General features: G+C 36.4%; 1 protein-coding gene across 14 annotated transcripts in view; it reads left to right on the top strand.

The window, feature by feature from the left end:
* EYA4 (EYA transcriptional coactivator and phosphatase 4) overlaps positions 1 to 15,868 on the top strand; it is a 296,169-nt gene that overhangs the window by 244,000 nt on the left and 36,301 nt on the right. For 9 of the 14 annotated variants that reach the window (XM_036994291.2, XM_017660250.3, XM_036994301.2 and 6 more), the window contains one exon: positions 2,581 to 2,764. In XM_036994291.2, the coding sequence (XP_036850186.1) occupies positions 2,581 to 2,764 (184 nt within the window). The remainder of the gene's footprint in view (positions 1 to 2,580; positions 2,765 to 15,868) is intronic. The other 5 variants (XM_017660254.3, XM_017660260.3, XM_017660253.3 and 2 more) reach the window with 1 other exon arrangement.

Consider the following 15,868-nt stretch of genomic DNA (forward strand, 5'->3'; position numbering starts at 1 on the left):
AATTTGAAAAATTTTGATAATCCAAGTAGCTTAATTTTACTCATTTATTGATATAGCAAATATTTATTGAGCACTTGCTATCCATAAGATTTTTGACTAGGCATTGAAGACTAAAAACTAATGTCATTATTCTGTGCTCTCCTGAGAAAACAAATGTGACAAAATTATGGACAGAGGGTGGAATGTAACAATATAATAATAGAAATATACACTAGGTAGACTGGTAGCATAAGGGAAAGACTGCCCTACTTGGGAAGATTAAAAAAAGATTCATAAAGGAGAAGAAAAAATTATATCATAAAACAGATCCAGTATTATCTGAAAATTTAAATATACTGGATCCAATATAAGATGTAACCTGTATTTTTGGCCATGATCTAAATACCAATTTATTATTTTAGCGAATACTTACAGTACTTATTATGTATTAAGAACTGGTCTGTATTCTGGGGACCTGAAGGTGGGGACAGAAGTCGGTCGGACCTGATTCCTGCCTCACATGGCATACATCCTGCTGAGAGAAGCAGACAATAAAACAGTAGACACATAAGCAAATATAGAATTGAAAAGCATGAGGGAAAAACAGGATCCTATTAAAAATATTACTAGAAATATAATTTTGAGTAGGGAAGATTTCATGGAAAGCATCTCTCTGGAAATGGCTTCTAGGCCAAGTCTTCTAAGAGTTAGGTGACGAATTAGGGCAACGATGCGTCAGGCATAGGAAGCAGCATGTCCCAAACCCCTGAGGGCTGAAAACATGAACTTGAAGAAGGCCAGCATTTAGTCGGGACACAAGGAGCAGGTGGGGTGTCTATCCTCATATATCTGTGAATATAAGCAGGGGACTGCACGTGTAGCTCCCTGCGGTTTACAGTAAGGAATATTGATTTTACTCCAAGCCCAATGGGAAGCTAATTAAAGGATTTTAAGCAAGAGAATAGCTTCATATAACTAACGTTTTGAAAAGATTACTCTGGCTTCAGGGACTTTGGAGAAAGCCTAAACTGGAGATGAGGAGACAAATTAGAAAACTGGTCCATGAGCTACAACAGGAAGTGAAGGTCGCTTGGACCAGGGTGACAATAGTGGGACTGAAAAGAAGGGGAGATCTTTGAGATATGTGAGTACAAAAAAAACCCATTATATTCACCGGAAGCTGGTAGTCTGGACCCTTCCAGTATGTAACTTCATCTTCCTGTGAGGGCATTAGCAGCCTGATGGAGAGCTTCAGTACACAGGTGTTAGAGTTTGGCTCTCTGAGTTGTCCTTCAGGCACTGAAACTTGCTAGTTGTTTGATTGTGTGCAAGTCACTTAACCACTCTATGCCTTCATCCCCTTCCGTGTAAAATGGGGATAATAAGAATACTGCATAGAGTATTAAGTAAGGATTAAATGAGTATGTCTATTAAAAGCCTGACACAAAGTATAGGCACTATGTAAATGTTTGCTTATCACTGTTTTACTATAAGAAGGATGTGTTGGTGGGAACCTTGTGCAGACATGGCTAAGAGGTTTTCTTGTCCTTCACTCACAGGTGGTAATGGGGGAATGTCAGATCCAGAAATTAACACACAGACAGTATTTTAGTTTCCTGCCATATTACTTAATCCACTCTGATAATATACATATTCACTTATACAGAGAATTTCCTTTCTTGGAATCCACATGAAATGCAGGTCTTGGTTCCCTTAGGAACATGTATCAGGCAATTGTTGCTCTGACCAAGGATTTGTTATCACTGTTAACAGTTTGGGCTAAAACAGGCTAGATACATAAAGCAACAATTATTGCAACAAATCTTTGTTATCTTAATATGTAAAAGGATTTTGAAGGATTATTTAGATCACTTTAATATTCTTAAAAATGTTTAATAAAAAGCATGTCAGAGCAGTTGATCCACTCTTGTCTTTTTCTTTTTTCCCTTGTAACAAATGAATTAAACTATTGTTGAATTAAACAAATGAATTAAAGTATTTGAAAATCTCACTAAAGACTTTAGGTCAAGGCCTTAGGTGGAAACATAGCCTGTGAGAGGTTGGGTAAGAAAATCTCTAATTCATATGCTTTTATTTTCTCTTTACTTCTGACATAATTATCAAGGGTAGCCTAGAAGGGTAATGAAAAATCACAATAATGCAGATCATGGTCTGTATGGAAGCTGGGGGGGCAGCCACAGTACATCCTTGCTGGTAATGTTAGAAAAGGTATATGAGAATTGACACTGTGAATATTACTGGTTCCATCTCCTTCTCTCCTCTTCAAGTACATAAGACCTGATGATGTAGATCCTTGGATAAGTAATTACAGGGTCAAAATGAAGCATATGAAATGTTTAGGTAGATTAAAAACTGTGTATTGGACCTGGTTTGCAAAGCCAGCAGCGTAGTTCATTACTGTGCACACATAGACAACGCCACGAAACGGTCTCAGGATCACTAGGATCACCTCAAAGCTGTGGACTCCAAAACAAATGGAGTCAAACACTAATCTTTCAGTTACCATAGTGATTGCTTTTCCTTGGGAGCATTCCAGAGGGTAATTTCTCTTTCAGACACACATCTCAATTACTGTTTCAGGATTATCCATCCTACACAGCCTTTGGCCAAAACCAGTATGCACAGTATTACTCAGCATCAACGTATGGGGCATATATGACATCGAATAACACGGCCGACAGCACATCGTCCTCAACCTCCACCTATCAGTTGCAGGAGTCTCTCCCAGGACTGACTAGCCAACCAGGTACAGATCTTTATCCAGGTGAAATACTTCTATATGTTTTGCTGGGTCTAATCATATGGAGAAAAAGGGCAATTCAAAAACAAGGCTGAAAGCCTCCAGATAATTATGCTGATGTTTAATCTGTGTTAGCACCACTGTAGAAGATGAGACTCTCCTTCTGGCACTTCAGAAAACCCTTCTTTCAGAGGTGGGATAGTTAGGAGCTATTAATTTCAAATACAGATAGAAAAAGATCAGTGGACCTTTTGCCACGCTAATTCATTTTGTGAAGATCTTGACAATATAGAAGTTGTTATGTTATCTTCTTTGGATGTAACTGATAATATTTCCTTTATTCTTGAGAGATTGTTTAGCTCTTTCACCTTGTGAGTCATCAGTTAGCTCCAGCCAGTGAACATCTACCTTCCTAGGATTTGTAAGCTCATCGGTGGATAATTTTAACATCTTTCTTTGATCAGCATATATTTAAAATCCACTTTATTAATTTTCTGAAACTTATCTGTAGTCTTATTGGAATTGCATTTGCTCACACATATTTCACACAGCTTAAGTATTTAAAGTTAAAAGCAAGTTAAACAGAGAGCCATCGTAACAATCCCAATCAAAATTGCAGCAGAACTCTTCGGAGAAATTAACAGGATGACTAAAATTACAAGGAAAGACAAAGGAACTTAGATAGCTAAAGTAATTTTGCAAAATAAAAACAGAGTTTGAGAACTCACATTGCTTGATTTTAGGACTTTTCATAAAGAACAATAATCAAGAATCTGTGGTATTGACAAAAGAATAGACACAGAGAGCAATGGAACAGAAGAGTCCAGAAACACCAAAAAACAAACTTTTGACAAAGATACAAAGGCAATTTGGGAATGAATAATTTTTCAAAAAATGGTGCTGGAACAATTGGACATTCATATGCAAAGAACAAACCTTCCCCCAGAATCTTGGCTCATAACTTGTACCATATGCAATAACATGTAAAAACTAAAAAAAAATGTCTAGAAAAAAACACGAAGGGAATCTTTGTGTACTTGGATTATGAAAAGTATACCACTAAAACCACAACACCTAAAAAAAGAATAAAACAAATTAGACTTCATAAAATTAAGAGATTCTCTTCCTCAAGAAACACTGTTAAAAGAGTAAAAAAAAGACAAGCCACAAATTAGGAGAAAATGCTTTCATAACACATATCTGATAAAGGATTTGTATCCAGAATATATAAACAACTATGAAAACTCAATAAGAAAAATGAAGTTTAGAATTTTTGTAAATGCCAATGGATGTCCAAGCATAGGTTTCTGACTTTTGTTATTTGTAAGATCCAGTCTCATCTCTGCTTCTTTTTTTTTTGTCAAACCTTAGAAGGACAAGGAAATAGAGAAACATGGTCACAGCACTATAAATTCTTTCTAACTAGACCCATGGTTCCAAGGAGATTTAAGACCATTTAACAAGTATTTATTGAGTACCTATTAAGTACCAAGTACTGCTGATGTTTCAGCAGCAAAAGAGCTGTCCGCATTTCATTAGCTTACATTTAACAAGCAAAACAGAGCAAGCAAATAATTACAATAGTGTTGGGAAAAGGAAAATGCTAGATAATATGGGAATGTTAACAAGAAAACTAATTTGAACATAAGGAAATGATAATGAAGCTCATACTTTAAGCAACAGCTAAGAAATGGTTATATCATAAATCGATGAAATGGTAATGTCAACTCATCAATTTTGGCTACCTTTCCAGAGTATTGTCTCTAACTATGGACCCAAGGAAAAATCGTCTAGTAGATACACTAGACTTTGTATTTTGTGCCCTGCATTTCAGTTTCTTTCCCCTTATCTTCCTTTTAGATCCTCCCTCCTGTGAACACCCAACGCTTTGAATTTCTGGTCCTTATTCCCTTAAGACTCCTGTTTAGGCTTTCCATCTAGCCTCAGCCTATCTGAGCAGCTGTATCCTTCCTGTGCAGGGCCAGGACTAAGATAAGGCCAGGGAGATACTGGGCACAAATTTGAGGAGGCATTTATTCTCAGGGACCTTAGATTTGTGCCCCAGTACCTCACTCATCTTAACTCCATCCCAACCTAAATCCCATGTTCCAAATCTGTCCTGATATTCTTTGAGTTAAAACTTGAATTTTATCAAGAACATTACCTTAATTTAAAGAATGAGTGATTTCAGAATCCTCTCTTGACAAGTAGTGGAGATACTTTAGGTAAGGAGATATTTGACATACTATTATACCATGAATAGGTTTCTTCAATAGTGAATGCATGGGGAAAGATAGGTAGGGTGACTGTGTTCAAAAACAAGACTACAGGCATGTATAATCATTATGATCTCAGAAACTGACCGATGGGACCAGCAGAGTGTTTTTAAATTTAGAGAATAGATCTAACATGAATGAATATTTCATACTGGGTAAAACTTTGAGTGAAAAGCTGAGTTGCTCTAATTTCAATATGATTACAAGAGTTTCTCTGCAGAAAAGATGCAAATGTACACTTTCCACTAGCCAAAGAGTAATCAATATTCAGAATAGCTATTTTATTTATATTATAAATACTAAATGAAGCATGTAGATATCCCGAGTGTATGACTTTGAATGTGACATAACCAAATGTAACATTCTCACATCACTGTCATAATGCTGGACTTTCTTCAGCCTTCCACTGGTTACTAATGCCAACAAATACAGTTTGACATAATTTTCAGATCTTATCAGACTTTCTGTTGAATTTTAAAAAGAAGTTATTTCTAATTGTAACTGTATTGTTCTCTCAACCAAGATCATAACAATACACATGTCTGGATTTTTAAGAAATTCTGAGACCCAGACCTTCAGTCAACATAGCTTTTAATTTGGTTTTGCCTTTTTAGAACTGGCATGCTTCTAAAAAGTAAACAAGTTTGTAACTATGAGATTTTATTTGTTATTGATGAAATCGGAGTTTAGTTCCAGGGCATAAAAAGTATTTCCTATTGACTATTTTAGACTTAAAGCAGAGACCTAACAATTAAATCCATAATTTTTCATAAGTCATTTTGTTGACTTCTCCCATTTTTAAAATAGAAACATACTTTATGTTCTATAAGAGACAGCTGGTTGTTCTGATTTAGAGATAAACCTAATGAAATAAAGTTGGATCTAAATATCCAAAACTTAGAAGGTGCAGTGATTCATTACTGCACTGATTAAAGGATAATTATTCAATCATGTATTGTGTTGGCCCAAGAAAAAGCCTAAGGCAATTGGTAATGACTTATGTTATTTGGAAATTGCAAAAAACATTAAGTTATTTACTTTACCTTATTAGGTAGACTATATTTAAGGAAATATTACCAAGCTGATTAGGAACAGATATTTTAGTTCATTATCTTCATAAAGATCTCTCTTTGCCTTGAAAATTTTCTTAGGTAGATTATATTTTTATTTGCATTCAGAAATTTTGATGACTGGTTAACACATTAGGATTGGAAATATTTTTATAGCTCTTCCTTTTTAAATATTTTTAACATTTATACAGTTAAATATAATGAGTAATTTATAGCAATATTATTCTTGTGAGACCTTGGCAAATTTTACAATATATTAATTAAACTTTATAAGTACTTGAAAAAGTAAAGGATATAGTTAGATCACTTCACTCTTTAAAAAGAAGCCAGTTTCTTAGGCAGAACTCTGTAGACTTTCTATAGCTTCATGGCATTTCACATAAGGAAGGAAAGCAAAGTGCTAATACATTTAATTGAAGCTAATAAGAGGATTTAGATAGAAAGAACTACCACATTAGCTTCTCTGCTAATTTATACTTTCCCTAACTGCCACACTTATATACCCTAGTGCAATCACCTGAGTGAAATTTGGCAGGGATACTGGAATTAATAGCTTTCTCCTTATAAAAAAAAATAAAGTCTCATCAAATGTTTAATGACTAGCTGAGCTCAAGTTCTGGCTTTTACACTTTATCAGAAGAAAGGATAGTACCTTCAAAACATACAGAGGTCAGTACAGTTCCACCCACATGGCTATAGGAGACCAGGGACAGCACAGGCCCTTGTCAGGACCTTTGCCTTTATGGGGAAGTTCCATCCATTGGTTCCTTGGCCCTCATTCTCACAGAAATTCTATTAAGTTGATACAGTGATTTTCATTGGTAGAAACAATACAGGTTTGACCTCTTTGTAACCTGGGGGATTCGTTGCTATTTGGGGGAGGACGTATAGTCTAATGGTTAAAGCAGAAGTTCTGGAATCATACCAGCATTCTACGTATAAACTATTTCATCTTGGTGAATTACTTAAGTCCCACATGACATGTCTCCAGCAGTCATGTTATTCGCAGAGGGTAATGAAGGACCAAATTCATTGGGTCGAAGTGAGATCTAAGTCAGATATATATATACACACACACATATACATATACACACATATACATATTATATATATATATGTATGTGTATATATATATATATGAAATCTAATGTAAATAATGTTTCACAATAGAGAGCATTGTGAAATCAGTAAGAAAAATATAACCCCATTTTTTAAATGGGCAAAAGATTAAAACAGTTACTACATAAATAGAAGATACAAAATGGGCAAGAAACATATAAAAAAGTGATTTACATCATTACTCATCAAGCAAATGCTAATTAAAACTACAATTTTATGCCACTGTACCCCCACAATAGCTAATATAAAGGAAACTGGCAACACCAGGTATGGGTTAGGATGCGGAGCAATTGGAACTTTTGTTTCCAGGAGAAGAGTAAATTAATACAGCCATTTTTGGAGAAGGTGGTCTGTGTCTACTACACATGAACAAATGCCTTCCCTCTGACCTAGAAGTCCCACTACTAGATATATATACCCTAGAGGAATGGGAGTTTATGTCCACAACACACCAGCAAGATTGTTTATAGAAGTTTTATTCATAATTGCCTAAAACTATGGACAACCCCAGTGTTCAACAAAATGTATGAATAAAACACACTCTACATATATAGTGAAATTTTAGCCATACTAAGGAAAGAACAAACAACTGCTCCAAGCTATACAATATGGATGAATCTCAGACATAATGAGCAGTGAATGAAACCAAACAAATACTTCAATAAACTTTTTTTTAAAAAGGTGACAGTGCTAAGGGTTTAATAAACATGGAACTAGAGTTTTCCTAAAAGGCTATGCCTATTCCTTCATCAAAACACTTCTCTCCATAATATTTTGTCCAATTCTTAAAGCCCTTTTAAGATCTTTCAGTAACTTGGAAAAATTAGTGGTATCAAGTCCTACTTTCACTGAAACCCATACACTTCTGTGACCAGTTTTTTCTCTGTCTCTGCCTGCTCTTCTCACTCCCTTGCTGTGATACCTGTTGGCTCCCAGTCTATTTAAACAGCTGAGTTGTTCCTGCCAAACTATTTTATGTATCTAGTCAATAATCAACCACCCATAACAGATCACAGTGACTTTGGGATTTTAGACGTTTTTGTAGTTTTAGCTCATGCACTGTTGTAAGAACAATGCTGCCTATGATCATTAACACCTGAAAATTGGTCTGTAAGAAACAGAAGACACGTTCTATAGAATATCATCCAAAAAATGTTATAATCTTGCTTAGCAAGTGAAGGCTAATTTGAACCATTTTATTTGAAGGAGAATATGTGATTTGCAGGACATTGTAGCTTTAGGAAAATTCTATTTAAAAAAATAACTAAAAGAAGAAAAATTTTTGTGTGATATTTTTGAAAAGATGGTAGGTGTTTAAAAACCTAATGTCTCATTTAATGTCTATACAAATGAGCTGAAGCATGATTTACTATAAGATAGTGTTATATTGCCACCTCATAGCTAAGGAACTTTTTATTATGTTGTCTGGTTTCACATAGCCTATAGCAGAGACCCATACAATGAACTGTGCTAGCAATGTTTTAAGAGCAAATACTATTTGGAGTATAGACATATTTTATTTTTGTGCTGTCCTTAATGCACAATTTTCCCAAAGGAAATGTTGTAACTGTTAGAAATGAGTAGGGGAGAGGATTTAAGATGGTGGCATGAGAGGTGAGACAGAGGCTTCCTCCTAAAACCACATATAATATGAAAATATTAATATGACTAATCTTGAAAGCACAACAGGAAAGAGGGCTGTGCCAAACTGCATATACCTGGAGAAAAGAATAAACCTCATGGAACAAGGTAACATACCAAAGCCATGGCCCAGCTGGACACAAGCCTTTCCCCCACCCCAGCTCACCAGCAAGAAGAAGAGAAACAGAACAGGAAGAGAATGGAGGTGTGGGACTGCTGAATACCTAACTCCAGAGATCTGCTCTGGGAGCACAAACCTACATTTCATGATGCTTTCATGATTTTCTCGTGATTAGGAGATTGGAAAGCTAAAACAGGCAGAATACCTGAAGAGACTGAGATTCCAGCTGCTTGTGGAAAGCAGGGATCCATATCTGGCTGCTCTCAGAAAAAAGAAAGGTGGGCAGTCTGAGAGACTTCCTAACAGCAAGAGGGCCACTAAAGCAGCAAGGATTGCAAAGAGCTTGCTGCTCAGGAGAAAGGACAAGTAGACAAAATTGTCTAGGTGCACTCTGCCCAGCAGGTTGGGAACTGTCTCAATCTTCAAGTGCTCCAGCTCTCTGACTGGCTACAAAGCTCGAAGGACCCCGTTGGTGATACACAGCCTACTGCATTTTTCTCCCAGCCAGCCCCACCTGGCTCCCAAACTGGAAAACCCTACTCTGGCATTAGGCCAGCCAGAGGGAAGGCCCATCTACAGCAACTACAAACGCAAAGCATAGAGGCTTATACCTGTGTGCTCGGTTCACTAGTTCTGGCAATGGAGGAAGACATCGCAGCCAGGAAGCAGGAAACAGCTCTTTCCTCCCCCCAGGCATCAATACTGCTCCCCTGCAACCCCCAACATTGCTTCAGGGGCTAAGCAGCTCCAGAGAGTAGAGCTTCTGGGCACTAGAGTGTACTATATACAAATATGGAATGCCAAAGAAACCTGGTACAAAGTAAAATTATGAATACAACACCTGAAAAAGATTCAAATGACATCAATCTCATGAATCTTCCTGAAAGGGATTTCAAAATAAAAATCATTAACATGCTCATGGAGGTACAGAAAAATATTCAAGAACTCAGGAATGAATTCCAGTCAGAGATCCAATCATTGAAGAGCGCAATGGAGGGTATTAAACACAGATTGGATACAGTGGATGAAACAATAAGTGAAATAGAAATTAGAGAAGAGGAATACAAAGAAGCTGAGACACAGAGAGGAAAAAGGATCTCTAAGAATGAAAGAATATTAAGAGAACTGTGTGACCAATCCAAATGGAACAATATTCACATTATAGGAGTACCAGAGGAAGAGAGAGAAAAAAAGGGATAGAAAGTGTCTTTGAGGAGGTAATTGCTGAAAACTTCCCCAATCTAGGGAAGGACACAGTTTCTCAGGCCATTGAGGTACACAGATATCCCAATACAAGGCACCCAAGGAAGACAACACCAAAACAGATAGTAATTAAAATGGCAAAGATCAAGGATAAGGGCAGACTATTAAAAGCAGCCAGAGAGAGAAATAAGATCACATACAAAGGAAAGCCCATCAGGCTATCAATCAGACTTCTCAGCAGAAACCTTACAGGACAGAAGGCATGATGTATTTAATGCAATGAAGCAGAAGAGCCTCAAACCAAGATTACATTATCTGGCAAGATTATCATTTAAATTTGAAGGGAGGATTAAACAATTTCCAGATAAGCAAAAGCTGAGAGAATTTATCTCCCACAAACCATCTCTACAATGTATTTTCAAGGGACTGCTATAGATGGAAGTGTTCCTAAGGTTGAATAGCTGTCACCAGAGATAATAAAACCACAGTAAAGAAAGTAGAACAGTTAATTACAAAGCAAATGCAAAATTAAATCAGCTACCCCCAAAGCAAATCAAGGAATAGGCAAAGATTGCAGAATATGATACCTAATATATAAAGAATGGAGGAGGAATAAAAAGGAGGAAAAACATAGAACCTTTAGATTGTGTTTGTAATAGCATATTAAATGAGTTAAGTTAAACTCTTAGATAGTAAGGAGGTTAACCCTGAACCTTTGGTAACCACAACTCTGAAGTCTGCAATGGCAATAAGTACATACCTATTGGTAATCACCCTAAATGTAAATGGACTGAATGCACCAATCAAAAGACATAGAGTCACTGAATGGATAAAAAAATAAGACCCATCTATGTGCTGCCTACAAGAGACCCACATTAAACCCAAAGACATACAAAGACTAAAAGTGAAGGAATGGAAAAATATATTTCATGTAACTAATAGGGAGAAAAAAGCAGGAGTTGTAGTACTTGTATCAGACAAAATAGACTTTAAAACAAAGAAAGTCACAAGAGACAAAGGATATTACATAATGATTAAGGGGTCAATCCAACAAGAAGGTATAACCATTATAAATATCTATGTGCCCAACACAGGAGCACCTACATATGTGAAACAAATAATAACAGAATTAAAAGGGGAAATAGAATTAAATGCATTCATTCTAGGAGACTTCAACACTCCACTCACTCAGAAGGACAGATAAACCAGACAAAATAAGTTAGGACACAGAGGCACTGAACAACACATTAGAACAGATGGACCTAACAGTCATCTACAGAACTCTACACCCGAAAGCAGCAGAATACACATTCCTCTCAAGTGCACATGGAACATTTTCAAGAATAGATTATATAGTAGGCCACAGAAAGAGCCTTGGTAAATTCAAAAAGATTGAAATTGTACCAACCATTTTCTCAGACCACAAAGTATGAAACTAGAAATAAATTACACAAAGAAAATGAAAAAACCCCAAAAACACATGGAGGCTTCACAACATGCTCCTAAATAACCAATGGATCAATAACCAAATAAAGACATAGATCCAGCAATATATGGAGACAAATGACAACAATAATTCAACACCACAAAATCTGTGGGACACAGTGAAAGCCATGCTAAGAGGAAAGTATATTGCAATACAGGCATTCCTCAGGAAATAAGAACAATCCCATATGAACACTCTAAACTCACAATTAACGAAACTAACAAAAGAAGAACAAATGAGGCCCAAAGTCAGTAGAAGGAGGGACATAATAAAGATTAGAACAGAAATAAATAAAATCAAGAAGAATAAAATAGAAAGTATCAATTACAGCAAGAATTGGTTCTTCAAGAAAATAAACAAAATAGATAAACTCCTAGCCAGACTTAGCAAAAAAGAAAAGAAAGTCTACACACATAAACAGAATCAGAAATGAGAAAGGAAAAATCACTACAGATACCACAGAAATACAAAGAATTATTAGAGAATACTATGAAAAATTATATACCAACAAACTGGATAACCTAGAAGAAATGGATAACTTTCTAGAAAAATACAACCTTCCAAGGCTGACCCAGAAAGAAACAGAAAATATAAACAGACCAATTACCAGCAAAGAAATTGAATTGGTAATCAAAAAATTACCTAAGAACAAAACACCTGGACCAGATGCTCCACCACTGAATTTATCAAACATTTAGTAAAGACCTAATACCCATCCTCCTTAAAGTTTTCCAAAGAGTAAAAGAGGGAATACTTCCAAACTCATTCTCTGAGGCCAGCATCACTCTAATTCCAAAACCAGGAATTCCAGACACCATAAAAAAAGAAAATTACAGACCAATATCCCTGATGAACACAGATGCAAAAATACTCAAGAAAATATTAGCAAACCGAATTCAAAAATACATCAAAAAGATCATCTATCATGATCAAGTAGGATTTATTCCAGGGATGCAAGGATGGTACAACATTTGAAAATCTATCAAGATCATCCACCACATCAACAAAAAGAAGGACAAAAACCACATGATCATCTCCATAGATGCTAAAAAAGTATTTGACAAAATTCAGCATCCATTCATAATAAAAACTCTCAACAAAATGAGTATAGAGAGCAAGTACCTCAATGTAATAAAGGCCATATATGACAAACCCACAGCCAACATTATACTTAACAGTGAGAAGCTGAAAGCTTTTCCTTTAAGACTGGGAACAACACAAGGATGCCCACTCTCCCCACTTTTATTCAACATAGTACTGGAGGTCCTAGCCATGGCAATCAGACAACACAAAGAAATAAAAGGCATCCAGACTGGCAAGGAAGAAGTTAAACTGTCCCTCTTTGCAGATAACATGATATTGTACATAAAAAACCCTAAAGAATCTACTCCAAAACTACTAGATCTAATGTCTGAATTCAGCAAAGTTGCGGGATACAAAATTAATACACAGAAATCTGTGGCATTCCTATACACTAACAATGAACTAGCAGAGAGAGAAATCAGGAAAACAATTCCATTCACAATTCCATCAAAAAGAATAAAATACCTAGAAATAAACCTAACCAAGGAAGTGAAAGACCTTTACTCTGAAAACTACAAGACACTCATGAGAGAAATTAAAGAAGATACCAGTAAATGGAAACACATCCCATGCTCATGGATTGGAAGACTTAATATTGTCAAAATGGCCATCCTGCCCAGAGCAATCTACAGATTCAATGCCATTCCTATCAATATACCAACAGCATTCTTCAATGAACTAGAGCAAATTGTTCTAAAATTCATATGGAACCACAAAAGACCCTGAATTATCAAAGCAATCCTGAGAAGGAAGAATAAAGCTGGGGGAATTATGCTCCCCAACTTCAAGCTCTACTACAAAGCCACAGTAATCAAGACAATTTGGTACTGGCACAAGAACAGAACCATAGACAAATGGAACAGACTAGAGAGCCCTGATATAAACCCAACCATATATGGTCAATTAATATACAATAAAGGAGCCATGGACATACAATGGAGAAATGACAGCCTCTTCAACAATTGGTGTTGGCAAAACTGGGCAGCTACATTCAAGAGAATGAAACTGGATTATTGTTTAACCCTATACACAAAAGTAAACTCGAAATGGATCAAAGACCTTAATGTAAATCATGAAACCATAAAACTCTTAGAAGACAACATAGGCAAACATCTCCTGAATAAAAGTATGAGAAACTTCTTCCTGAACACATCTTGAGCAAGGGAAACAAAAGCATAAATGAACACATGGGATTGCATCAAACTAAAAAGTTTCTGTATGGCAAAGAACACCATCAACAGAACAAAAAGGTATCCTACAGTATGGGAGAATATATTTGTATGTGGCATATCTGACAAGGGGTTAACATCCAAAATATATGAAAAGCTCACATGCCTCAACTCCGAAAAAGCAAATAACCTGATTAAAAAATGGGTAGAGGGTATGAAGAGACAGTTCTCCAAAGAAGAAATTCAGATGGCCAACAGACACATGAAAAGATGCTCCACATCACTAATCATCAGGGAAATGCAAATTAAAACCCCAGTGAGATATCACCTCACACCAGTAAGGATGGCCAGCATCGAAAAAACTAAGAACAACAAATGCTGGCGAGGATGCGGAGAAAGGGGAACCCTCCTACACTGCTGGTGGGAATGTAAGCTAGTTCAACCATTGTGGAAAGCAATATGGAGGTTCCTCAATAAACTAGAAATACCATTTGACCCCAGAATCCCACTCCTTGGAATTTACCCAAAGAATACAACTTCTCAGACTCAAAAAGACATATGCAGCCCTATGTTTATTGCAGCAGTATTTACAATAGCCAAGGTATGAAAGCAACCTAAGTGTCCATCAGTAGATGAATGGATAAAGAAGAGGTGGTACATATACACAATGGAATGCTATTCAGCCGTAAGAAAGAAACAAATCCTACTATTTGCAACAACATGGATGGAGCTGGAAGATATTATGCTTAGTGAAATAAGCCAGGCGGAGAAAGACAAGTGCCAAATGATTTCCCTCATTTGTGGAGTATAACAATGAAGCAAAACTGAAGGAACAAAATAGAAGCAGACTCACAGATTCCAATAATGAACTAGTGGTTACCAAAGGGGAGAGTGTGCGAGTCGGGGTTGGGAGGGAGGGAGAAGGGGATTGAGGGGTATTATGTTTAGTACACATGGTGTGGGAGGTTACAGGGAAAACAGTGTAGCACAGAGAAGGTTAACAGTGAATCTGTGGCATCTTACTATACTGATGGACAGTGACTGCATTGGGGTATGTATGTGTGGGTACTTGATAATATGGGTAAATGTAGTAACCACATTGTTTTTTCATGTGAAACCTTCATAAGAGTGTATATCAATAATACCTTAATAAAAAATTTTAAAAAATGATTAAAGATTAGCTATGTAAGACTGACTATATGGAACATTACAGAAAAAAATATTACCTTTATATTGCCTAATTTATTCAGATTTGCTTACTTAGGTTAATAAATGTCCTCATAATTATTTTTCTTTAATTTTATGACAAAGCATGTTAATCACAACATCTTTAGGTTTAAAAATTACATAACTTTCATATAGTTTGCCACTGGACTCTCCTAGAAATTTTTAGTTTATCTATATGATTTATGTCAAATATAAATCAAACATCCCTCACAATAATTCAAAAAGGTAGCTCCTATTATCCATGCTTAACTAACTATACAAAGAAACGCAGATTCAGAGGCTCAGTAAAAAAGCTTGAAGTTGTACAATAAATCTAAATCTTGACATTTGAGTTTTACTGTATCTGACTGTTGCCTCAGTTTGTGTTAACACCTCCTCCCATGGATTTGCCACTGCTCAGCACTCCTACCTCATAAGATGCTCCATCATGAGCTTTAGATATGGCAGACTCAGGTATCTGTGGGACATACAGAAGCTAAGAGGATACAAAGTCTGAAACTTAGGCTGTGCCCTGCTTGAAGGTATAGATTGATGTCTAGGTCATTGTTAGAGGGTGATTAGCCTGTGAGAGGGTCCGATCACCCAGATAGTGGGGAGTGGGTAGGGTGGTGATCAAGGCTGGAATTTTTAAATACCAGCATGGAAGTAATGGGAGAGGGGGAAAGAGTCCTTATCTCCAGTCAGAGAAGGACTGGTGAGAGAGATTCTAGAGCTAAGAGAGTGCAGGGTCTCA

Source organism: Manis javanica, chromosome 13, assembly GCF_040802235.1.
Source record: "Manis javanica isolate MJ-LG chromosome 13, MJ_LKY, whole genome shotgun sequence".
Taxonomy (NCBI): domain Eukaryota; kingdom Metazoa; phylum Chordata; class Mammalia; order Pholidota; family Manidae; genus Manis; species Manis javanica.